Here is a 24,091-nt window from a genome sequence, read left to right on the forward strand (position 1 = left end):
ATGGAGTTTTTATTTGATGACGATCGAGGTTTGAGTTATTCTATGTTTGGGATTTGGCATCAAGCCAATGCATATATTTTTATACCAGTGACTGTTACAGTGATAATAAATATTTCCGCATATATTATTTTTCAACAATTCATGACACATTTTTACAATATTTTATAATGGTCAATTACAATCCATGGTAATTCTTCGATCTAACCTGTGAAAAAAAATCCCACAAGATTATCGAAATGTTGTCAAACTACTGGTAAATCTGCGAACTTTACGCCACATCCAACATGGCGGCGTCGATTTATAAATCAGCCATCTATATTAATGATATTTGTTTGTCCGATCCACAAACGGAGTCTGGAGCGCAATGACAGTAATCATGGGATGTACACAATTTACAATGAGGGTGAGGTATTTCTCAGAATCCCCTACTTATATTAATATTGATGTATTGCTTTAATATAAAGCTTGCTCACAGAACTTAAGGCATTTGTTGTGTCAATTTGTGCCATCTTGGAAGTAATCACATCTACGATTATTGTAATTGTGAGTATTCCAGGTGCTGTCTTGTCAAGTATCTTGCAGTTGTTCTATTGTCTTACATAACAATAAATAAAAGCATGTCCGAGGGATGTTTGAAATTGTGACGACTGATCACTGTTTTATTCAACTTAACGGGAAAAAAAAAAATCAAACGCAAGCATGTGTTTATTATCTAACGGAGTTTATTTACAGAACTAAAATGTATGCAGATGATCGGTTTCCATAACATTCTCAGAACGGGAAAAAGTTTCCTCCCGGATGATCAAAAATTTACATTTTTAACTCGGCTTTGTAGCCACAAATGTCAAGTGTCAAATTCTACACTGACCTAAATTGGAGGAGACTGATCACACCACACCTTAACATCACATAAGACATTCCAATCCTGACTTATTATTAAATAAAGTGAAAGCGCAAATGGAACCCCTGCTTTGTGGATTAATAGCCATTGGAAGAAGGTCATACACAACTGAGTCATGTAGTGTCAAGACTGAAAATGCACTAGAAGAAAAAAGCTGAGTGGAGTTTAGTATGACTGTACTAAGAAGAAAAAATACATTGAGGACTAGATATTGTAAAGTTAAACAAAACAAAAAAAAGCTCAAACTAGGTCAAGGTCCACAATGTCCATCCTAACAGCACTGACACGCACTTAACACAATTTCCAGCTAGAAGTGGTTAAAAAGTGACGGTGATGTATGCAATTTGTAAAAGGCTCAGTTTTGGCTTTCCATCCTATTAGCTGTGAGTTTAAATAAGGAGAGCTGTTTTGTGATTGGCCAGAACAAACACTGTTATCTCCACGTGGCCGTCATACAACACCACAGATGGTAAACATTAGTAGTTGTTAGTTGCTTTTAATCGACAGTGATAAAGGAACACAAAGTTAAAATAAACATAAAAAATGACTCTACTGGCCACAGCGAGCCCTTCATTCCTCACCCTGTTCCACTGCTGTCTCCTCCTTATAACCCTCAAGACTCCCCTCCCTCAAGCAATGATGTGGGATGCACGTTCCTCCCTCTTGAAAAGCTTAAAAAAAGCAGCAGTTGACAGACTATCGATGTACAAAGAAAGCCAAGGTGAGCTGACCTAAACCTCTGAGCAAACAGTAGTGAGTTATTTAGGACAAAGACGAGTCGTTTTACTAGAATGCATTCACTAATTGCCAGCACTTTTTCCCTTTTCATTATACTCATATTTATTTATAGCATAAGTGTGCGTGTGTTTTAATTTGACCGTGTCCTTCAAATGCAAATAAAGGAGGTATTGGCAGAACATGAGGACTTGTGTTCACACTTGACTTCCGTGTGGGTCTTCACTTGACAGGCTCCTCGTCGCTTCACTTGTTTCCGGCATAAAGTCTGGTCCATGACTTGGCTGAAGAGGGGTTGAGAAGAGAAAAAAAATGTCAACAAGAACATTTTATGAATTATAATATGAATTAAACTGCAAAATCTCCCCCATTTTATCCATCTCAGGGGGGCGGCCATTTTGCTACTTGCTGTCGACTGAGAATGACATCCGAGTTGTAATTTCATTCAAACCCAGCAGCTCTTACCCGTCTCTATAGCTTCAGCTTCATTGGTCTTCCACTTCTCGGCAACGTCATTTGCTAAGGGATCATCAGGGTTTGGTGCACTGAGTAATGCCTGGATGGACAGGAGCACCGTGCGAATCTGCAGAGCTGGTGACCATTTATCTGAAATAATTAGTGAATAAAAAGGAAATGAGACCAGAGGAGGCTGATTGAAAAATGTATAATTTTCTATCACTTCTGGCTGCAATATACACACTCTTAAGTGTCAATATGATCATATTTTTTTAACTTACCTTTCAGAATGTCTAAACATATTCTTCCCAGCTTGTCTACATTGGGATGATATATTTTAGTCATGAAGCGAACTTTAGGTGCTGCCATGGGATATTCTTCCGGTAAAAAGAGTTCAAGTTTGAATGTACCCCCCTCAAAAGGTGAGTCTTGCGGTCCAGATATGACCACGTGAAAGTAGCGAGCGTTGCTCTCATCCGGCTCTGCCTGGATACCCGGCACAGGCTCTGCAAACAAGCGCTGAGTTTCCTGGCAAAACAAAAACAAAGCAACGCAAAAATTCCGTTTAGCTTTTGTGTACCTTTTGCTTTCATCTCGTGCAACAAATTACTTGAAAATAAGAGTTTTTGAGAAGTTCCATAGGAGCCAATGTTGTCAAACTGTTCTCAGTGTAGCACGTATGCTCAGTCAGTAGGTGGCGATGAGGTGACCTCCATGCGCACTTCCACTGATGTAAAATGAGACTGCGACAGCCACTCTCATGACGACTCCGTGCAAATTGGCAAACTTCTTATGTCACGGTGTTGTCCAACATCCCAACTATTTTGCCATAACACTATCCTTTCACCATTTTGTTTTCACTCTTGTGTAGCACGCTACTATCACGCATTGGTCATCCAAGACTAAGTGGCGCAACATGGAGCAAATTTGAATTACCGACCTAGTGAAGTTGGCAAAGAGCCCAACAATGTCTCTTAAATATGTATATTTGTGTTTTTACCTAGAACAGTTATTTGTTGACTGCAAAGTGCACAGACACAAACTTTAGTTTTTTCAGAAAACATGGTCCACTGAGGGCTGCGACTGGTGACCCAGTTCACGAGTCAATATCCCCTGTTTTTGACAGGCCTCTCCTGAATGCAGCTCGGAGTGAAATTCCTGAAATATTTTAGATAACCCACAGACAAAACCATGCAGTGAAAACACAGACAAGAGGGGCTCCCAGTACCAGTCCCACGTGCCAAAGGCTCAAGGCGTCCAACATTCCCGCCTTTTCCCACAAATGTCGGTCTGCAGCTGGCTTAGTCACTCACCTGTAGATCTTACATTTTTCTGTTCATATTAGGCTTTCTTCTCTACATGGATACCCCCCACTCCACACATTGTGGGAAACATTCAATGAGAAAGATTATTTTCTGTCGGTTGAATTATATCGGTACCTTCAGAGTCAAAATAAAATCCATGTATAATTAATGTCGATTGAAATGTATTGAACAAAATAACTTAAAGCAAAATACATTGCAAAAACTTCCGATAAACCCATTTTACCCAACAAGAAGAATGAGATTATTTTGATTGATTTTGTATGTAAAAATATTTTCCTATAATGATGATGTGTACAGTGCCTAAACATGATCAGATTTTCCATGACAACTTTTGCTAATTTCTAGTAAATGCAGTGAGGGGTCCTTTATGACATTTTGCAATAATTAGACCATTTTATCAGAGAATTAATTTTCGCACTGGCATAAGATTGTTATTTTGAGGCCAAAAACCAGGCCGCCATATTGTTTTTCCATTTAAATGTTTTACATTTATGGTCTGAGAATGTTCCTTATTCAAATAGAGTTGTATTGGTGGTGTACTGGTGAGTTCAAACAATCCTGCCAGTGTTAGTCATTTGTCTACAGTGAAACCTCTACTTACAAATGTCTATACTCATAAATATTTCGAGAAATATAATCCTCAAGGAGCCTCGAGATTTTTTTGCCTCCTCTTACGAACCAAATTCAACTTCCAAACCCGTGAGCGACTCGATCAGAGCGTGTCTGATGACGTTGTGACTAATTAGGTTAGTAAGTCGAGATTTCACTGCACTTACGGTGTTTGATTTGGCATCTTTATATTTATGGTGTCGACATTTCTTTACTATTCAATCGTTAATTGTAATTATGATATTTAGAGTTTATGATCAGCAGCCAATGAACTAGTTTGTGCTGTGGCGCAAGAGTACTTCCTCATGCAGCACAATAAGGGAAGCTGAGTCACATTTTTCGTTTGATTGTTTTGTAAGTATGGCCTAGTATGCACATTAAATATTGACTGTAATGACTTTACGACTGCAGTTAGCACTTATCATTTTGACAATCCAAGTTATGTACAAATTCCGGTAAAGTCACAAATATAAACCACCTAGTGTGCGAGCCTAATTGAATTACTTTGATCACAATGCGTGTTTAACATCAAACCCTCAAAATGGTAGATGTTACATAACATTTCAGATGTTGGGAATTGGCTTCTAATTGGGATTACTAGGCATTTTAGTGTGTGGAGTAACGTGTACTTAAAACCGCTGCTTGATATGAAAATGAAGTGTAGCACAATACTCCGAATGCAGTGTGAAATGCAAATAAACTGACTGAATGTATGAGTAGCAACATCTTTGGCTAACTTGCTTAGCTCTCTTGGGTGTGCAAACCAAATGATCCAGACCTCCACCGATAACCATCTTGTTATACGAGGTGATTCAATTACATTTGGATTTATAAAAGGAGTGAGTGGGATAGAGTCAATTAGCCTGGGTTTGATTCTTATGTAGAACACCCCAAGTCAGAGGTTTGGATACATACGACATATACAAAAGATATTTTGGTGCGATACATTTGAGTTTTTACCAGTTATAGACATCACAACAGAATGCACAGCATTGTTTGTAATTCATTATAACCACTGATGAAGAGTTTGAGTTCAACAACAATTGTTAAAAGGTTACATTTTGGTGAAACCCTTTTTAATCATGTTTATGCTTATTCTAATGATCGATTGAAATAGGCCTTATAGAATACAAAATTGAGCAGGGCGCCTACACTTAATTTATCATGTTTTATTCCTAAATATATCGTTATTGCTTACTAAGGACAAGCATTCGCCCTTTGTCTTACTGCAAGAATTAGATTGAAATTAGCACGTAGAAATTGCACCAAAAGGCCCCGCGATCAAATAAATGACACGAAAAACATCCAACTTCTAAACGTATCGTTTATATTTGAGTGCAAAACCACTGTTTTGGGTAGGGACAAAATGTTAATGGCGTGGCGACTTTTCGATTTTTAAACACTCAACAAGGGAAGACCTGTTTAGCATGGTTAGCTTTGTTAGCCTGCTTAGCTAGGGAGGTCGTCAATCCCTACTGCATTCTATCAATGGATCTAAACGAAAACACACAGTTTGTTATGTTTCTTACCATTAGCAGGAGCAAACGCGATTAGACGTGGTGGTCACGTTTTAACCAAAACTTTTGACTGACCTTCTCACGGTTAAAAAACATTAATCACTTCGGACAACTAACGGTATCGTGGTGAATGCTACCGTTAGCATCAAAAGCCCATATTCGATCTTTTTGCGCGTGTGGGCCGAATATGTTGAGCAAAAACCACAAGAAATAAATCACAGGGGTTAATCTTTGAACGTGAATTTGTTACCTTTATAATTCTGCGGGGCAGTCCTGTCATCTTGTCTTAAATGCGAGCTTTAGCTCAGTGAGTGCCTTCTCTCGTTGACAGCACACGCACACACCTACGACTTCCGGGTTCTCTGCGTCATGACCACAGATGGGAGGAAGCACTTGCAGCAAGCCATCTGTCGTGCACACCAATAACAAAATCTGAAAGCGATACTTGAGTAAAAGTAAGATTACCTTAGTAGAAAATAACTTTGATGGTCGTCAAAGGCACCTTGTAGAATATTTCCTGAGTAAAAGTCTTTGAGTAAATGGTGAAGACGTCCGGCAATCTTCTGTGTGCACCGTTTCAAGGTTATTATAATTGACTAAAACTAAAGTTAAAACAATTTAAACAAACAGTCAACAAAATAAAAATTAAAAACACATTTTTTACTAAATGAACACTAACTGAACCTTCAAACTAACTAAAACTAACTACAGTAATCCCTCGTTTATCGCGGATAATTGGTTCAAAAAAAATCAGCGATGTAGTGAAGCCGCGATAAACAAAATGCGAAGTAGCGAGGGATCACTGTATAATTAAAGTGAAGATGTCCTTTGTTTTAATCTTTTTTAAATCATATCCTACAGGAACGCACACACATGCACGCGCAAACACACAAAACACACACACACACTCATATATTGCTGTGTCCCAATTTCTGAATCGAGGTAGGCGATATTTTATGAGCTGTTACTGACTGTATTAAGCCTGCATGTCTGTATGAATCATTACCAGCCGTCCCAGTTATTACAATCTGAAATGACAGTGATGAAAGATTGATTGCCTGATACTTTGATTTCCTTATAATGTAGATGTCAATATGTCATTTATTTAGAGAAATGAAAACAAAATGAATGTAAATAAATGTAATCTTATTAATAAGGGTGCCTAATAATGTAAAAGCACAGTTTAAAGAAACCAAAGCAAGGAAATAAAATTTCAAGTGAAATGTGTGCCTTGGCTAGTCTTTCTATGGGCCCGCTCTATCACAGTTTGTTTTCTTTTAGACAAAACAAAGGTTGAATTACACTTTCAGCCAAATAAGGGCACGTAAGATAGTCCTTGAATTTGACCTTTTTTATGCTCTGGAGGCTAAACATTGGAGGATGGTGTGAAGCTCCTCCTCTTCATAAATGCATGGAGACAAAAGGATCGGCCGTTTGCACTTCAGGCCCGTTATGCGAACTTATTGGGGCATTTGAAGTTGAGCAACGATCACTTCTTTGGATCTCCGTCTTTTTTGTTCCCTTTAGGAAGATGGTTGGAATTCATACTCTACATTGGTCAACAGGTGAGTGTTGTATTTTTATTAAGAATTTTGCCATGGACCATAATAACCTGACGTGGCAGATGGATTGCTTTAACAGAGATGGACAAAATTCTATCTCGTAAAAAATGGTTAGAATGTTGAACTGTATTTTTTTGGTAGGATGACAATGATACATGTTTAATTATTGTGGCGTAATTAGACGACAGGTGAACGCTCAATTCAATCCATTATTGACTTTGTTGAGTCTAGCATTAAGAAAATGTTACTTTGTTGATCATTTTGCATGGTATTTTTTCTTTTTTTTTCTCTTTATAGACGTAAAGATTATTTGACTCCTAGTATTTTTGTAACCCGCTCATCAAGTCTAAGTTTAAATTACTACTTGTGTTAGGTGATGTCATAGGGTCAAAATATTTCTGCTTTTGCTATGTAATAATTATAATTGTACTTCTTTTTCGATACATTTTGATCCTCTGTCAAAATTTGCACAACAGATTTAATTTTCTCAAATATTGTGTCTTGAAACTCGTTGGGAATTTATGTCACATTAAACAATAAAAAAAATATAAACAGTACAATGAGCATTTCATGTAAAAAAAAAAAGTTTCATTTGTTATACTTAGCAAATAGCAGTCATTCCATTCCAACCCACCTCACCAAACTCTTCCAAAGATGTCTATTGTTCACCTCACACAGGAGCAGATGATGCAGAACTTAATTGAGTCCCATGTGTTCACAGAGAGCACAGACAGTATCAGCCACAGTATAAAGGGGCAACTGCTCACACCAATTCAGTTGGCCATGTTGCTTCTTATAATTGACATGAACTTGCGCTGCCGATACTCAATCTGACACACTCAATCACAGTGGGCTGATTCTTTGACCTGCGCTTTGTCTTTCCCTCTACAGGTGAATGGCCCCCCCGATTTTATCTTGCAGCTTTACTGATAGTGAGCACCTGTGGCCCAAGCTCCCCCCAGCGTGCCCCTCCAGTGACAACAAGTCCGCGCTCAGCTTTCTCTGCGACGCGTAGCAGCAGCATACTGGGGGGCAAGCAGAGTGTCGTGACCTTTAACAAGCTCTTGGTCAACATCGGAAGGGACTTCAATCCAGACACTGGTTACTTTCGTTGCCGCCTCCCAGGAGTGTACTACTTCTCCTTCTCGATGGGGAAATTCCCAAACAAAATGCTCTCCGTCATTTTGGTGAAAAACGGGCGGGAGGTGCAGGCCATGGCTTATGATGACTACCGCAAGAAGGGCAGAAAAGTTCAAAGTCAAAGCATAATGATCGCATTGGAGGAAATGGACACAGTGTGGTTAATGTTGCAGCAGAATTCTCAGTATGCTTTGTACAGCAATGCCGGCCCTTACGTCAGCTTCTCTGGTTACCTCGTCTATCCCGACACCTCTCCAAGCAGCTACATCAGCAACCACCTGATGCCTCACCCAGACTGTCCCCCTCAGGTCAGACGTCAGCCATTTGAGCAGCCCAGATCAGCCTTCTCTGTTGCACGGACATCCACGTTTATAGGCCAGCGTCGCAAGCAGCAGCACAAGTCACCTCTGACCTTTGACGTCGAATTCGTCAACATCGGGGGCCATTTCAATAAATCCTCGGGCAGGTTCACCTGCCGCTTCCCCGGGGCTTACTATTTTGCATTCACAGTGGGTAAACACCCTCGGAAGGCTCTTTCTGTGAAGCTGATGACCGGGGAGGGCGCGGTACAGGCCATGGTGTTTGACGACGATACGTCCAAGAGACGGGAGATGCAGAGTCAGAGTTTGATGCTTTCCCTTCACAAGGGCGACACTGTGTGGCTGTACAGTCAGCAGGATAATCGCTACGCTGTATACAGCAACCAGGGGAGGTACACCACCTTCTCAGGCTTCCTGGTGTATCCCGAGGCCAACTCACTCACATACACACATAAATGAGCACAGAACTGTAAATGCTTTTTTACTTTTATTAGCAAATAGTCAAGTAGTCAAACAAAAAGAGTTTTGCTATTTTATTTTATTTGCAATATTTCATTTAAGAACTAACCAAAGGTAATTGCATTGTTTGAGCTATAAGCAAATATCTCCACGAGGTGGTGCTGTAACACAGTTATCCATGTTCTTATAAAAATGCTACGTACATGGAGCTCTAAAATAAAACGGTGCGTAAGGGGCATGACGCCAATCATGTACATTTTGTATAGTTATCTTGTGAGCTGGTTGAACATGTGAAATTACTGTAATATCATTTCAATAGTGATATTTTTAATTATGTGTATTCAATGTAAGAATAAACACATGAGAATTCCACAAGTTATTTGATTTGATTTCTTGACTGTACAGTATATGTAGCTGGACTGATCAGCTGTAAGAAATTAGATTTTACCCTACTATGTCATTTCTATATACAGTACAATGGTTAAGTTATTACAAGAAATACATCTAGAGATATTCTGCAGCAGCTAACCTACCGCTGAATAAAAGTAGTAGGTAGTTCACCATATAACCACATCAGAAATTAAAATACCATCAAATTTGAATAAATAGAAAGAGAATGTCAAAATTCCAAAATATGTGGGTAGCATATATTCTCTTTGTGCTTGCGTGTGTTACCTCAGGGTACCCAGATTTTTTTCCAACAGTACAAAAGCATGCACGTTAGCTTAAATAAAGATTCTAAACTGTCCATAGATGTGATCTGAGTGTGGTTTGTCAATAAGTGCCCTGTGATTGGCTGGCGGCCAGTCCACGGTGTACCCCACCTCTTGTTGGTAAACTGGGTTCATCTCGCCCTAATTGAGGAACTATAGAAATAGATGGTTAAAAAAATAGATCAGAAGACATAAGAATATATAACGGTATTTGTTGAGAGTAATCAGGTACTATCAAGCAAAACAGTTTCACAGGAGTTTATTTAAAACTTGTATACCAGTTGATATGCACCATTGTGGACGTTGACTTTTAAGTTGAAAATGTTCATGTTACATCGCGTGAGGTTTATTCACTGCACGTCCCAGATCTCACAGAGTAGAGGTGTGAATTTATGATCGTTCATTCTCCACGACATAAGCATTTCTGCATGATAGTGGTTGAGTGTTCTCAGCTCGGTCAACCGGCCAAGCAGCCGTGCAAAGTACTGAGGATCCTGCGGATGCTGCAAAATGCAAAGCTTCCTCAGTACGTCCAGCATAGGTTCCTGCAGGTTCTCGACAGCCTGTTGATCCTTTACGTAAGGCCGATCTAGAGTAGGATTCATTACATAGTGAAATACTTGAATGTTCACGTTTGTGACACAAGAAGGCTGCGTGTGTATCAGCGAGCAGCCACTTACCTGGTGTCAAGATGGTTATGGCTGTGAGGAGGGCTTGCTCCTCCGGCACCATGTGGAGTTCACCAATACTTTTGTAAAAGTTAAACATTGGTGTGATGAACTCCTCTGAAATGCCTGAAAGACAACAGCACAAAGAAAGCAGCTTTACAAACAAATAAATAAATAAATGCAACAAAGCAAAAAAATGAATGATGGATGGTTCCCGTTTCTATATTACTATCTTGCTCAAACAGTTATTAAAAGTTACTTGTAAATGTAGCTTTATTTAAATTTTGTGCTCGTTTTAGTCTCACAAATAAGCAGCTGTATAGAATGGAATGTCTGTCCGCTCGGACACATCAGCGAGCATTCAGAAATGCCAGCAGGGCCCAAAAGAGAAATTTGAACAATAGCACTCAAGATGTTTGGATAAGGAACAATAGTCTCCTCCGACCGTTTTGCTTCTATGGTCTTCTTCCCTGGCCTTTATGTGTGAATGTCTGCTGACCACCAATCACAGCTCATCATCAGCTATCATTCTGTCAACTGTCAATCTTAACACATCGACTAAATAACAAGCTTTGTGCAAAAGCAGGTGGAAATCCTTGACTGGTTGCTAACCAATCACTGGGCACATATAGAAAAACAACTATACACCTTTGAGCAATTTAAAGTCTTCAATTAGCATAATTATGACTGTTTTTCAAATCTGCGAAAAAGCCAGAATAACCCTCATGAGCTCAGAGAGAATATCCAAATATGCAAACTGTCCGATTTTATTTGCCATTCAAACTACCAAGTGGACAGAGTCGAATTTCTTTCATTTGACTTTAGAGCAGTATTCACTGATCACTCGGAGCAAAGTGACCTCACACGTAATGAGTGGTCACGCCTCTACATTGTATTCTTTTTTTTTTTTTTGGTAACTTTGTATTTCAGTGTGAATGGAATTTTAACATACTTTCGTCTATACATAAAGCAAGGGTGTCAAACTTTTTTTTCGCGGGCCGCCTTTTAGTCATAGCTTCTTTCGGAGGGCCATTATGACTGTCAACCCAAATAAATGTATGAGCATCTCATATTATATACAGTAAAAGCTACAAAACAAACTGACAAATAACTCGTTTTCAAATCAGACGAGTAAAAGCTGGTCAAAAAGCGGGCCTTGAGTTTGACACCTATGACATAAAGCATGAGAATGATTTAAATAGGTTACTTCCCTATAAATCTTTCCTACAATATTCACTCTTACTTGCCAGCAATGAACCCCCCCCCCCCCCCCCCCCACACACACACACACACACGGGCGTATGCGTAGAACTAAACGGAACATAACCCAGAAGGGAAATGTGTCCCACTGTAACCAAAACCGGCTGAGAGATCAACAAGTCACCAAGATGTACGTCTCAGCTGATGAATTATACACATGGAGCATCTGACTCCAACGGCCACAAATAACAAGATGCATTAATAGCTTGTTGAAGGATAGTATTTGTAAAAGTCTTTTTTGTTGAGGGGTCAATTTAGTATTTTATAAATTCCTGAATGAAAATCATTGAAAAAAAAAGAAAAAAAGGTATTCAGACTATAACACTACTTGTGTGGGAGGGACTGACCGCTTTTACGTATCCTTTCCTCCAAGAGTTCAGTGTGTCCACTGGGCATCTTTCGGCTAAACACCTGAGCAGAGCGCAGAAACATGGCTTCTACTGCTGAACCTTTAAGCAGAGCAATCTGATCTTCATGATCCAGGGACACAAAGCCTGTGAGAAACGTCATGGAACAAAAGAACACAATTCATCTTTCTCTTTTGTTTTTTCTTGTAAAACAGAAATCTTTGTAGGTTTTGTAAAGGAGTGAATAAAACCTGGGATATTTTTTGTAAACTCCACCAGAACTTGGACTTGACTTGTTGCCATTTCTGTCAAGAGGAGAAAATTTTCTTCAGCACTGTACTCCTCTTGTAGCTAGTATGAGAAAACAACAATCATTTGAGATGAGAATGACAGTAAAAATAAAAAGTAAAAAAGGATTTATACAGTAGTGAGTACTTGGGTTGATTGCAAAAAAAACAAAACATTTTCGTACTCTATGAATAAAAAGAAAGAGCAAATGAAAGCACAATACCAGCTTTTTGGTGACTTCTTGGGGAATTTGATGTCTGTTGTAGGCGTCTAAAATGGCCTTTATGAGTGCCTGCTGCTCTTCAGTCATTTTTTCCTGCAAACCGACAGGGCGAGTAAAACTATGCATTCGTATACTACAATTTTGAATGGTGTTAGAATTTATTATTTTTTTTGCTAAGCTACAAAAAGCAACATGTGCAAATTAAAGGAGCCCTATCAGGCTAAATCACCTTATTTGGAACTCTTAGCCATGTTAAAATGCTAATTCCTCATCCAAAACACCTCCCAGTGGTGTTTTCCTGCATTCATCCATTTTGGATCATTCCTGCTCATTCATCCTCTCTAAGCACCAGCCCCGCCCTATCCAAGAAAACACCCAGGTCCTCACTCTGTGACATAAAATGAAGAACCACCCTTGAGACCGCCCCTGGAGAGTTAACAAATGCCCGGTTCCTCATAGCAGCTGTCCCTGTGGCTGTTCCGATTTTGGTGCATTCAGAAAACTACCAAATGTTTCCACCTATATCCTGCAGTGTACTGAAGTTCTAGTCATGGCTGTTTGGTGCATTAAATTTGTTTTGTTTTTTGAGGTGTCCCACTTTGTGAATGGTCATTGAATGCACCTTGAGTCTACCAACCTGTAGTGAACAAAGGTGTCTTACTTCCAGCCAACAAAAGAAATCAAATTTCATGAAGAAATAAATCGCCATTGGGCTATAGGTAATAAACAGAATAATCATCTACGTAAATGCCTATAATTAACCGTGGAAATCTTAAAATAGCATGATACAGCTCCTTTGGTACATCATCCTTCATTATTACAACATATATTTAATAAAAAGGGATAATATTGAATTTGTGCAAACAATAGTACCTTTGACAGTTTGCTGGTTGATGTGACTTGTTTGTTGTCTGCCCCCTCAGTCTCATCTCCAGTCAACTGTCCCGGGGAGGCTTTGGTGTTCTTCCGCAGCCTTTTCGATTTGCACTGGATCTCAGTAAGCAGGCCTGACAGAAAATGAAATTTTAATTTTTCACTTCAAGGTCAAAAATCATTTTGGTGTTAAGAGTATGGCCTCTATTTTAGAGGAGGCCTTTATTTTGAAACTTGTATAGAAACAGACCTCAACTCACTGCTGTGGAATCACTGGTGGATGGAAAAGTTTAACAGGGGATTTTAAGTGATTTTTAAACTTTGTTCTTATAATATTCCATCACTCATTCTGGAAAATATATTTAATTCTCTAAAAAAAAAAAGACTACATTCTCGACAAAAAGAATACATAATACTTTGTGGTAAAGTTTTCAGGGGCCCTAAAGCTACAGCTTGTGACCCCGCAGATGACCCCAGTTTGAGAACTACGAGCCCAATTTAAGTCCTGCCTACCATTGCTTGGTACATAAAACAGTGAATACTCACATTCTGCCAACATGCCCATCTCCTTGCATTTCCTGAGTCGACATTCCTGGCATTTCCTGCGCATATACATGTCCATCTCACAGTTTCCTCCACTTTTGCACTTGTAGACCGCATTCTTTGTAATGCTCCGTCTGAAGAAACCTTAATATGGTGGGAAAAAGACAGAGTTAAGTAACGAAGGCATGCACTTCATTCTTCGGAAACAGTTTAAGATACAGCCTAATTGGTTGAAAGTGTAAAGTAGAAGTCTTTATTTAACCACAAAGAAAAATGTGTGAACCTCACTGGCAATTTCTAATGGGTGAATTTAAACATTATAGCAACGCTTCAAAATCATGAAAAATCAAGCCGTTGTGTCTGCTCTCAAACACTGAAGATTTGCTTGTTGCAAGTGTTGAAACCACTCCCCGCTCAACTGACAACTGTCAATCAAAAGCTACTTCTATGTACTTGTCTACAAAAAATGGATCCTACTTCATAAATCTTGAAGCTGAGATTTACTTCTGGGTACAGACTTATTAGAAGTGACATACCAGTTTGACACAGTCTTGAAACTACCAATTTGCTCAAATTACTTTTACTAACATGATTATTTTCTTTTCTTTATTCATTTTAATGTTCTTCATTATTTCTCAGGATAAGGAGCAAAAAATAAATACGCAATATGCAACACTTTTCCCCGACACTGTATGTTGGATTTCAATATGCAACACTTGCACCACTGCTGAGAATATTATTATTAAACACACACAAACACAAACACACATGCGCACTCAGCCTTGCACAGTACATACGCAAGCACACACAAAGGATGAATTTGAAACAGGACATTCTGACAGAAGATTTAGCACAATGGCCGGCAATAATGCAACATAGCTCATGTTTCTCCTGTATTGTACTGCAGAAAGTCGAGAGGAAACCTAACACCACGGGGAGCAGAGGAGGGAGACCTGAACCTTTTCTTAGTCCAATGTTGATACCGCACTCCTAACATTGTTTAATATCACCGAGTGGAATTACCTGTACACTCATCCATACCTCTTGCGTTGAATGGAGACCCAAACCCTTAGCATCTACCACAAAAATAAGTCAACTAACCCCTACGAGCAGTTTTGCTACCAAACAGGTCTGGACAGTCCACACCTGACGACAACAACTCACCCACCAGAGGCATCAAAAGCAAAGAAAAAGCCTTGATAAACTTGATAATAAATGGTGTGTATTTTGTAATTTTTTTTGGAAGGGGGACGTCATGTACTCTCACCTTTGCAGCCCTCACAGGTGAGCGCATTATAGTGGTAGCCAGACGCCTTGTCTCCACAGACAACACATAGCTCCTCCCCTTTGATGCGTCCAGTCTGTGACATGTGCCGGGCCCTCTTGCACACAGCAGGCGTGCCAGCAGAGACCTCCTCCCTATCACCGTCATACCTGGCCTCCAAAGTTCCTTTTCTTAGTTCATAAAGGCCAGTGTGGGAGTACCATTCCTCTCCGGTGTACTGGGGGTAGTAGTTCTGACTACAGTAATATGGTGTGGGCACGCTTGGCTCCATGCTGGTGTACTGCATGCCCGGGTAGCTGCTGAACGGTAACATGTCAGGGTCTTGTAGCAGAGGACTGCTCTGATCTGCCAGAATATCTACAAGAACAAGAACAGCATGAGAAAACAACTCAGGGTCACTGTATAGATCAGGGGTGTCAAACTCATTTTTTTCACAGGCCGCATTGTAGTCATAGCTTCTTTCGGAGGGCCATTATGACTGTCAACCCAAATAAGTATATGAGCGCCTCATATTATATACAGTAAAAGCTACAAAACAAATTGACAAATAACTCGTTTTCAAATCAGACGAGTAAAAACTGGTCAAATATTTTAAAAAAGATATTATTAAAAGTGAAGACAATTTGCAATTCTAGTAATGACACACAAATTTGATGCACAATTTGTCTTGGCGGGCCACACCAAATGATGTGGCGGGCCGTATCTGGCCCCCGGCCTTGAGTTTGACACCCGTGGTATAGTTGCTTCTGTGTATACCTGGTATGAAAAACATTTGTATGCTTCCAACTGTGTTTTAAGATTCTTATGTATGCTAGTAAAGAATTTGAGAGCCCATCTAGAGCCAGAATAGACATTGTTGAAGTGAATGGAATAACACAGTCAGGTAGGTTCAGAGTAACCTATTGGGTGAGATGTGAAATGTCCTTTTTTTTTAGGTGAAGGTTCAACTGTAGCTCAGGCAGCAATTCTTGTCAGGAATGTGGCAAAATGGTGTATACCCTTTTCCCACTGATAACTTCGCCGTGTCCGGTGCATGATGCCCTCCATCGGACACAATTAAATGCTTATGACGTGACATAATTTCTTCTAAAAGAATGTTGATTATTTCTGTATGACAGATTACAGATTAGTCCATTTTTAGTGCAATTAGAATAAATTGTTCCTCAATTTTGATACAGCCTTAAATTATTTCATTCCACTTATTAAAAATGGTGGATTTACACGTCTGTTTTAATGAAGCTGACTGGCTAGTAGTAGTATTTCAAAGTTGATAACAATCGATTTGAACTTGTGATTTCTCTGTAGTGGAATCTAATCTAATTCTTTCAAGCTCGTTCCCAGCTAAGCAGTACTATGTAAGATCCACACCAAATACTGTAAGGCCATAAATCATTAACAACAAACTCTCACAGAGCACACCATGTCTCTGGAGTGACATGTAACACATTTCCAAACACGCTGCTTTGTGGAAACTGAAGATGTGACGATATTAAAAATGCTAAAAAAGTACGATTAACACATGTCAGGTGAACTATTATCACACACTACATAGAAAAGCATAGCATTTTGTCAAACATACAATACAGCACTAACCCCTTGAAGATTTGGTTCTGACGAGGGCCATATCGGAGATTCCGAACACACGGACCATTCACAGTATAGTACATACTGTTACAGCGACACACTGCTTGTTTCTTTGTAAGTTTACGTCTTCTTTCAGAACAGAAGCAAGAGGCTTCAAACAACTTGGCGTGTTCCCGAGACATCCCAAGAGGCGCAAAGGTTGTCAGAGCTACTCATTAACTAAGTACTCCCTTTCTTCTTTACAGGTAGCATGACAATATGCGAAGTCGCCTGAACATTAGGGCAATGCAAATGGCTACTGTGCGGCATGTTACTGGTTATGAGTAATGAACGAGGAGCCGGGGATGATAGTGAGCTGCTTTTTGGAATGGATGTTCTCGCACCAATTGATTCCAACAGATCAGTAGTTGGATTAAAAATAGATGATATGAAAAGGCTTTGGTGGTTCACATACTGCTGGTGCATCCAGCCTTATTGAATTCAATACACATTTGTGATGAACAATTCTAATCGCTGATGCACTCTGAAGTCTAAATCTCACTGAGCACGAAGCTTAGTATTTTCGTTAGGGTTCATTCAAGGATGCAAATAGTCAGAAAGACCTTTGCCAGAAATTTGCCAACACCTTTAATAGTCTTCAAGAGTTTTTCTTGTCGCAGAGAAAATTTAGGCATTTTTTGCAACAATAAAAACTGTTTGCAACCTTTTAGGAACCCCAATGAAATGTTTTATATTCTCTATGTGTGCAAATCCTCGTGGCCCAGCAAGGTACGGGCTTTAGCCATTTAGTGAATGGCCAAATAATCAAACACACAAGCAGAAAATGGAAACAATCTCAAGGAAAATGGAGCAGACACTAACACGGAACTATGGCCAACATGACTACAACTTTGGATGTCACGCATTAGGTCACGCCCCTTACAGACACACAGCACAGTGTACTGGCGTGTGTGTGAGGTTATTTCTATACATTCTTCTTCATTATGTTATGTTCATGTGTGAGGTACAAAGGTGACAAAAGAATGAAGAGAAATCCAAATCAGTTGCCTATATATTAGCAAATATGTGTCTCATGCCAAGCAGACTTACCAAATAAATGGGAGTTCTCTGAGATGGAAAATTCATCTGTGGGTGGGATTTGTAGTGGTCCCACCACATCAATGTCGGGGCCCACCCACTCATTCATGAAGGAAGCTTGTTAGGCGAAACTGAGCCACGTGGACGTTTTCCGTGTCCGTTTCCCACTGTAACAAGAGCGAAGATCTCTTCAACACTCATCTGGGTCTACCTGTTGCAGCCAGTGACACATTCATTGAAAAGTAATTAAGTAGGAGCTCGTGAGTGTGGACATCAACAAACCTGTCGAGTGTTCTCTCCCACACGATGTTGAGCTGTCTGCAGGGAGGTGGCAGATGAAGGTCATGAAAGAAACAAGTGTTACTCCATTGCCTGTACAATGTTGGAGGTTTCCTAACAACCTCTCTTACTCTAGCTTTGTGAGACTAACTGGACACTTTGCTAATTTTACCTGCACAATCTAAAGCACCAATATTGTTTGTATTATCACACAACAGCTGTTGACTCCGCCTTTGCTAATATCAGTTTTTGTCAATTTTTATCAACTCTGTTAGAGGTATCACCTAAATAAATGGGTTTGTTAATAGCAGCAGCGGTTAGTAGGTCTGCCTCACAGTTCTGATGGTCTTCGTTTGAACATCGGCTTCCCTGTGTGGTAACTGGTAAGTTAGCGCACGTTCTCCCCTTGCTTGTTTTCATATCCATGAGAATAAAAAAAGCAGTGATGTCAAGGCATTATATTTGCACATATTGAGACTCCAATCAGAATTCTCCTGACACCACATGAGAGATTATTTATGGAACCCAGGAGTTCCTATGACATGCTGTGATTTATTTGTCACAACTGTAGTCCTCAGTGTATTGTTCTCCTCTTAGGAAATGAAAACTTTTAGTCTTTCTTATCATCCTTAACTCAACTGCATGATAGAGGTACTCAAACTTAATGAATAAAATATGAGCCCACCTTGATAGGGGTAGACAATGACTTCCTCTTAATGGTTGTGAAATATCGCACAATTCTACGGGATGATCCAAGCCACAATTTCGCACAAAAAATCAATTATCAATCAGCTCTAGGCGTCCAGTCGGATTACTCGGATGTCATCCTCGCACTGGTACAGTATGATGAATAAAATATCCAAATGCATTTTGATTGAGCCATTGGTTTATTTTTTTGGGTTTTGCATTCATATGCACTAAGAAAACTGCACTGATTTTTACGCAACAAATTGGTCATTATTGTGAAAATCCTTTGCTTTGCATCCTAGAGTAGGACTTTTGACTCTTAATCTAGCCAGCTTTAGTCTTCTTATGTTCATTTTAACAAATCATGCCATAACATAATGTCAACATACACCACCAGCACAGCAAAGCACAGCAAGTTTGAAAGTTCATTCCTTTACGGCATTCAAATGTGTTCGAGTTTGTCTATAGACTTTATGTGGCATCAGTGACAATACTTGATTAACTAAAATAATTTCCCAAGGGATCCTACTGCAACCCACTGCCCACACAGCAGCTCGACACCTCATCCGCCACCAAGCACACACTTTTGGACACACGTGGGCTCACCATCATGAAACATGCGCGATTGGTCCTTACCTTCTCCTCGCTGAATGAGTCCCACTATTTGAATCTCTGCGTTTTCAGATGTCCACACTGTTAATTAAACAGCACCCATTAATATTTTCTAATGCACCATGCTTGTGTGTGAGCTTCGGTTAAAGCATGTGCGACCAGCTAAGGTCAGGGAGAAAAGGATAGTGGTTATTAATTAAACTGTCCATCCCTGGCCTCATCCCCCACCACCCCCAAACCCGCTGAAACACACTTGCCAAAAAAAGCCTCTCTTTATCTCAAAAAGACAGAGTAATCAGAGTATCCCACCCACATACACAAACACATACAAGGAACATACAGTGCATCCACTTAGTATGATGCAGAGCACACTCAAGTCAGAGATAAAAACCAACAGTGAAGCACTTTATAAAACCACAATATATCTATTATTATTATGTTATTAATACTATCATTATTTCAAGTCATCATAAGCAACTTCTCAGATGCAACTCATTTCCCCAAATACTTGAAAATGGCGGCACAGTAGTCATGAAATTAATTCAACAGCTGTAATTGAAAAAATGATGCAAGACTCTTGAATTAAACCTAAACTTCAACACTTGACCTTTGCGTAAGTGGATAAAAATACAATAATGCCGAAATAATTGTGGACTGCATCTAACTGTATCCTTTTCCGTGTCTCTCTGCTTGTCCACGCGACCATAGGATGAGACATTTCTTTTTCCCCCCTCTCAATATTCCCCATAAACATTAGTTTAATCATTGATGGGCTGTTGCTCCATTCAATGGCGTCGTTCTGAGTCAACAGAAAAGTCTCTCTGGAATAAACAGAACCTTTGCCATTGGCTGCTGGACTCTGTGGTTTGTGTTTGGGAACAAGCCGCCAGTGCTGGACTCTGTGAAGGGACAGTTACAACTGTACATCTAACATTGACAAAAAGCTGAAAGGCTATTTTTTTTTTTGTAGTGTGAGGGTCAGGGTTAAAGATACACAGACACACGAGAACTCAAGGACTTTAGCACAACCAGAATGATCAATAATAATATTGTCTCAAAAAGCGGGTTATTTTTTTTTTTTAAAAAAAGAAAAGAACACTGTATGTGTGACACCAGTGAAGAATATCCTGTCAAGTAATTATTTTGAAGCACTGTATGAACATAGATAAGACAAAGGATGTTTACCACACTGTGATGGGAAACAGAGCCATCTTCAGCCTTAAAAAAATTGCAAAATGTAAACACCTACAAATATAAACAGTCAGAGATAGGGACAGTTTTGTTGTCGTTTCAGAAAAGAAAAGTATTCATCAAATACCACCTTATAGTATACTTTCACGAATACACTATTATGGTGCAAAACTCAAAATTAAGAGTGGATATTGAAAAGCAAATCATTTGAAAAAAGAAATCTTTTTTTGCTATCATGTTTACCGTATGTATTAGATTTATCCCGTAACTGGCAATTAACCGACAAATTTAGGTTTTTATGTTGATTTTGTTTCGATAATTAATTTGAATTTTAACATAAACTATCGTTCAAAGATTTGGGGTCGCAGACAATTTAGTGTTGTCTGTGAAAACTAACATAATTGCACAAGGATCATTCTAACACAATTAGCAAACACAACAGACCATTAGAACACTGGAGGGATGGTTGCGGGAAATTAACCTTCATACATGTATAATGTAGATATTGCTTTCAAAATAGCAAAAAAAGGCAAATAAATTAAAGAAAAGGTTCATCTCAAGTCTTTTAAGGGCCAAGTAAGTTTGTAGCTCAAAGCATTGAAATCAACCTGTTGATATAAGAGCGTCTCAGTTTTCTTAAACGTGCGTCAAGGTGGGGAGGATCGAGCATCGAGGAGCTTCCACCCGTAACCAGAGTATGAAATGTTTAATTTAGTCTTGATAGGTTGATTGGGGTGGCAGGGGGAGTGTCAAAACCTAAGGTGTGGGTGGCTCTTATCAAGTGATTTCATTCTATTTAATTCTGGACCTTTGGCCCTCTCTGAACCAGCAAGATGCCCTTCAACGTGCACATGAATCCATTATAACACACAAACATTTCATAATTTGTGTTTCTGTTTATGATTCTTATGGTTTTAGTTGAGGTGATGTACTGCACTCCATTGTGTCTCTTTCCAAAACTCAAACAAATACATACCTCTCTGATAGTCCAAGTTCATTAAGTGTCATTGGTGAGTTAGAGCCTTTACCCATTTGGCTGAGTGGCGAGAGGCGGGTTGCCATCTTAAGTACGTACTTGCTAGTCAGTCACAAGATACATACTAATAAACAAACAACCATTCACGTTCACACATATGGACAATTTGAGTCTTTAATGAAGTAACTCCATTTAATTGATGTTTGGGAATGCCAGACAAGAAGATTGAAATTCGACAGGGTAGCCACAACTCCACCGTCCTGCCTCTATCTAATAGTGTTAATCAAAAATGAGCGTTTTTGTTACAGCTCTTGTTTCGGATTATTACAATGTGCAGGCGTAGCTACAGTTTATGTTTTCACCGCTCAATAGCATTCAAGCCAAAACAACACACTCATCACTATGGTCTAATAGCAAACCCAGACTGCATGTTGCATAGGTGGCGACACTTGACAGTTAACAAGACAAAGGAATTCCAAAATCATGATCGAGATACAACATTTCTTCTTTTGTGATGAATTGCTTTCAACAGGTGCTTTCATATAAATTGATGAAAGTTTTTGAAGGACATTATGCTTGAATTCCACAGGTGTAAAGTGTGAAGGTCTTAACCAACACAGAGCTGCTCACTGGTATCCATTCAGGTTGTCTCCATTAGCACAATGTTCATCCTCTTCTTGCATGGTCACCCCTCTCTTCTTTGTCCAGCCGTGTTTACGATCTGACGCATTATCCGTGGTTCCGTAAGTCATTTTCATGTTCTCGCTTTTGAGCTCAGATTCTTCAGCTAGCTCGTCCTCTTTGATAAAGCCACATTTGTCCTCGCTCGTACTCTCGGGGTTGGCCCATTCCTGTTGTTCTCCCGAAGCAAAGATAGCGTAGAAGATGACCCCTGTGTAGTGCACCATGGATGCGATAACAAAGACATTCTGCCATTCAAGACGGGTCTGTCGGATGGGAGGAATGAATAAAGTCAAGGAATATCCTGAACAAAACCGCTGCTTGATATGTCTCTGAGATAAAAGGGATTGTGATCAATCTTGCACTAGAAATACTGCTGCAGTTTTTCCAAATGGGGAATTATTCTCATCTTTTAACCAAGTTGAATGTGTCCATCCATTTTCTTTGAGCAGAGTCCATCTTGATACTAAATAAAATTCCAAACTCACAATCTTTGGAGCTTTTATTTTTATCACGATTGGTATAGAATAGAATAGAATAGAATAGAATAGAATAGAATAGAATAGAATAGAATAGAATAGAATAGAATAGAATAGAATAGAATAGAATAGAATAGAATAGAATAGAACCAAGAAACAAAGGAAGGAAGGAAGGAAGGAAGGAAGGAAGGAAGGAAGGGAAGGAAGGGAAGGAAGGGAAGGAAGGGAAGGAAGGGAAGGAAGGAAGGAAGGAAGGAAGGAAGGAAGGAAGGAAGGAAGGAAGGAAGGAAGGAAGGAAGGAAGGAAGAAAGAAAGGAAGAAAGGAAGAAAGGAAGGAAGGAAGGAAGGAAGGAAGGAAGGAAGGAAGGAAGGAAGGAAGGAAGGAAGGAAGGAAGGAAGGAAGGAAGGAAGGAAGGAAGGAAGGAAGGAAGGAAGGAAGGAAGGAAGGAAGGAAGGAAGGAAGGAAGGAAGGTAATGTGTTCTACTGCGACCCATGCGCCACGCCTTTACAATCATAGAGAGTACAAGATTTATAAAATTAAAATGAATAACTTCATTAGAAATTTTTTTACCTCCTGTATGAAATATCTATAAATTTATTTTGACTGAACTTCCGTCACAACTATAACATAGTCTAGTCGTTCAGCTGTGCAAGAAAAAAAAAGTACCTTGTGAATGGTCAAGGCTCCAACAATCAGAGGGCACACCATCCCAGACAGAGTGCCCACCCCGTTGGAAATACCCATCAGGATGCTGGCATAGCGAGGAGCGATGTCCAGATGATTGACATTAAAGCCTGCCAACAAAGTATGGAAGGATGTGATTGTGTATTGAACAACATGAATTAATAATGCCTGCTGGAAGTTTCCACACGTGCAGTAGACGAATTCTGTGACCACAATCATAACTCAATTTATTATGATCTCAAATCCACTTCCTCCATTGAAATGAGTGCAAATTGCATTTCATTTATTATTTCCGCCGTCCAAAAACGATTTTTGTACGCCTATGCACACTCTCTGTCTCTGTCACTGGTGCCTGAGGCTCACATGTAAATCACGAGTGAGGTTCTCAAAAAGTTGCAGTATCACTGCAGTACCTGAGATGGCAAATCCACTGAAGCCAACAGCAAGCACCAAGAAGGTGATGGCCACCGCACGAGTGTGTGAAAAGCCAACCACCAACAGCAAAGTAGCCTCCATACCAAAGCCTGCAAAGAGAAGTGATGATAATGAAATGCCAGCTAGAAGGCAAATAATTCACATTTGCCTCACCAAAAAATATACTAATATTTGTCAACT

General features: G+C 39.6%; 4 protein-coding genes across 4 annotated transcripts in view; 1 reads left to right on the plus strand and 3 right to left on the minus strand.

The window, feature by feature from the left end:
• Window positions 1-704: 704 nt before the first annotated feature.
• On the minus strand, window positions 705-5,951 carry ube2na (ubiquitin-conjugating enzyme E2Na). Its single transcript, XM_061282771.1, has 4 exons — window positions 5,794-5,951; window positions 2,374-2,620; window positions 2,102-2,242; window positions 705-1,920 (listed from the first exon to the last, which is right to left on the minus strand). The coding sequence occupies exons 1-4, from the start codon at window positions 5,821-5,823 to the stop codon at window positions 1,883-1,885; spliced, it is 456 nt and encodes a 151-aa protein (XP_061138755.1). The 5' UTR covers window positions 5,824-5,951; the 3' UTR covers window positions 705-1,882.
• Window positions 5,952-6,991: 1,040 nt separating this feature from the next.
• On the plus strand, window positions 6,992-9,770 carry c1qtnf13 (C1q and TNF related 13). Its single transcript, XM_061283289.1, has 2 exons — window positions 6,992-7,108; window positions 7,997-9,770. Exons 1-2 carry the CDS (start codon window positions 7,075-7,077, stop codon window positions 9,022-9,024), a joined length of 1,062 nt encoding a protein of 353 aa, XP_061139273.1. The 5' UTR covers window positions 6,992-7,074; the 3' UTR covers window positions 9,025-9,770.
• Window positions 9,771-9,997: 227 nt separating this feature from the next.
• Window positions 9,998-19,629, minus strand: nr1h4 (nuclear receptor subfamily 1, group H, member 4). The gene is made up of 11 exons (XM_061283288.1): window positions 19,488-19,629; window positions 18,168-18,203; window positions 17,898-18,052; window positions 15,207-15,581; window positions 13,943-14,083; window positions 13,397-13,530; window positions 12,524-12,616; window positions 12,264-12,363; window positions 12,013-12,159; window positions 10,418-10,531; window positions 9,998-10,326 (listed from the first exon to the last, which is right to left on the minus strand). The coding sequence occupies exons 3-11, from the start codon at window positions 17,992-17,994 to the stop codon at window positions 10,088-10,090; spliced, it is 1,440 nt and encodes a 479-aa protein (XP_061139272.1). The 5' UTR covers window positions 17,995-18,052; window positions 18,168-18,203; window positions 19,488-19,629; the 3' UTR covers window positions 9,998-10,087.
• A 2,627-nt stretch (window positions 19,630-22,256) lies between these two features.
• Window positions 22,257-24,091, minus strand: part of slc17a8 (solute carrier family 17 member 8) — a 39,963-nt gene continuing 38,128 nt past the window's right edge. The window contains exons 10-12 of the mRNA XM_061283595.1: window positions 23,890-24,000; window positions 23,459-23,586; window positions 22,257-22,577 (exon numbers count right to left, since the gene is read on the minus strand). Of these exons, the coding sequence (XP_061139579.1) occupies window positions 22,257-22,577; window positions 23,459-23,586; window positions 23,890-24,000 (560 nt within the window). The remainder of the gene's footprint in view (window positions 22,578-23,458; window positions 23,587-23,889; window positions 24,001-24,091) is intronic.

Source organism: Syngnathus typhle, linkage group LG7 (assembly GCF_033458585.1).
Source record: "Syngnathus typhle isolate RoL2023-S1 ecotype Sweden linkage group LG7, RoL_Styp_1.0, whole genome shotgun sequence".
Lineage (NCBI taxonomy): Eukaryota > Metazoa > Chordata > Actinopteri > Syngnathiformes > Syngnathidae > Syngnathus > Syngnathus typhle.

Bases quoted from the DNA above. Each gene is read 5' to 3' on its own strand.
- c1qtnf13 (XM_061283289.1), top strand. From the start codon at position 7,075: ATGGTTGGAATTCATACTCTACATTGGTCAACAG. The intron at 7,109-7,996 runs GTGAGTGTTGTA...TTCCCTCTACAG, and splicing joins TACTCTACATTGGTCAACAG to GTGAATGGCCCCCCCGATTT.
- ube2na (XM_061282771.1), bottom strand. From the start codon at position 5,823: ATGACAGGACTGCCCCGCAGAATTATAAAG. The intron at 2,621-5,793 runs GTAACAAATTCA...TTGTTTTGCCAG, and splicing joins TGCCCCGCAGAATTATAAAG to GAAACTCAGCGCTTGTTTGC. The intron at 1,921-2,101 runs GTAAGAGCTGCT...ACCCCTCTTCAG, and splicing joins AGCTGAAGCTATAGAGACGG to CCAAGTCATGGACCAGACTT.
- nr1h4 (XM_061283288.1), bottom strand. From the start codon at position 17,994: ATGAATGAGTGGGTGGGCCCCGACATTGATGTGGTGGGACCACTACAA. The intron at 12,617-13,396 runs GTACTATTGTTT...GTCGGTTTGCAG, and splicing joins CAACCAGCAAACTGTCAAAG to GAAAAAATGACTGAAGAGCA. The intron at 12,364-12,523 runs GTATTGTGCTTT...TTCTCATACTAG, and splicing joins AAGAAGTCACCAAAAAGCTG to CTACAAGAGGAGTACAGTGC.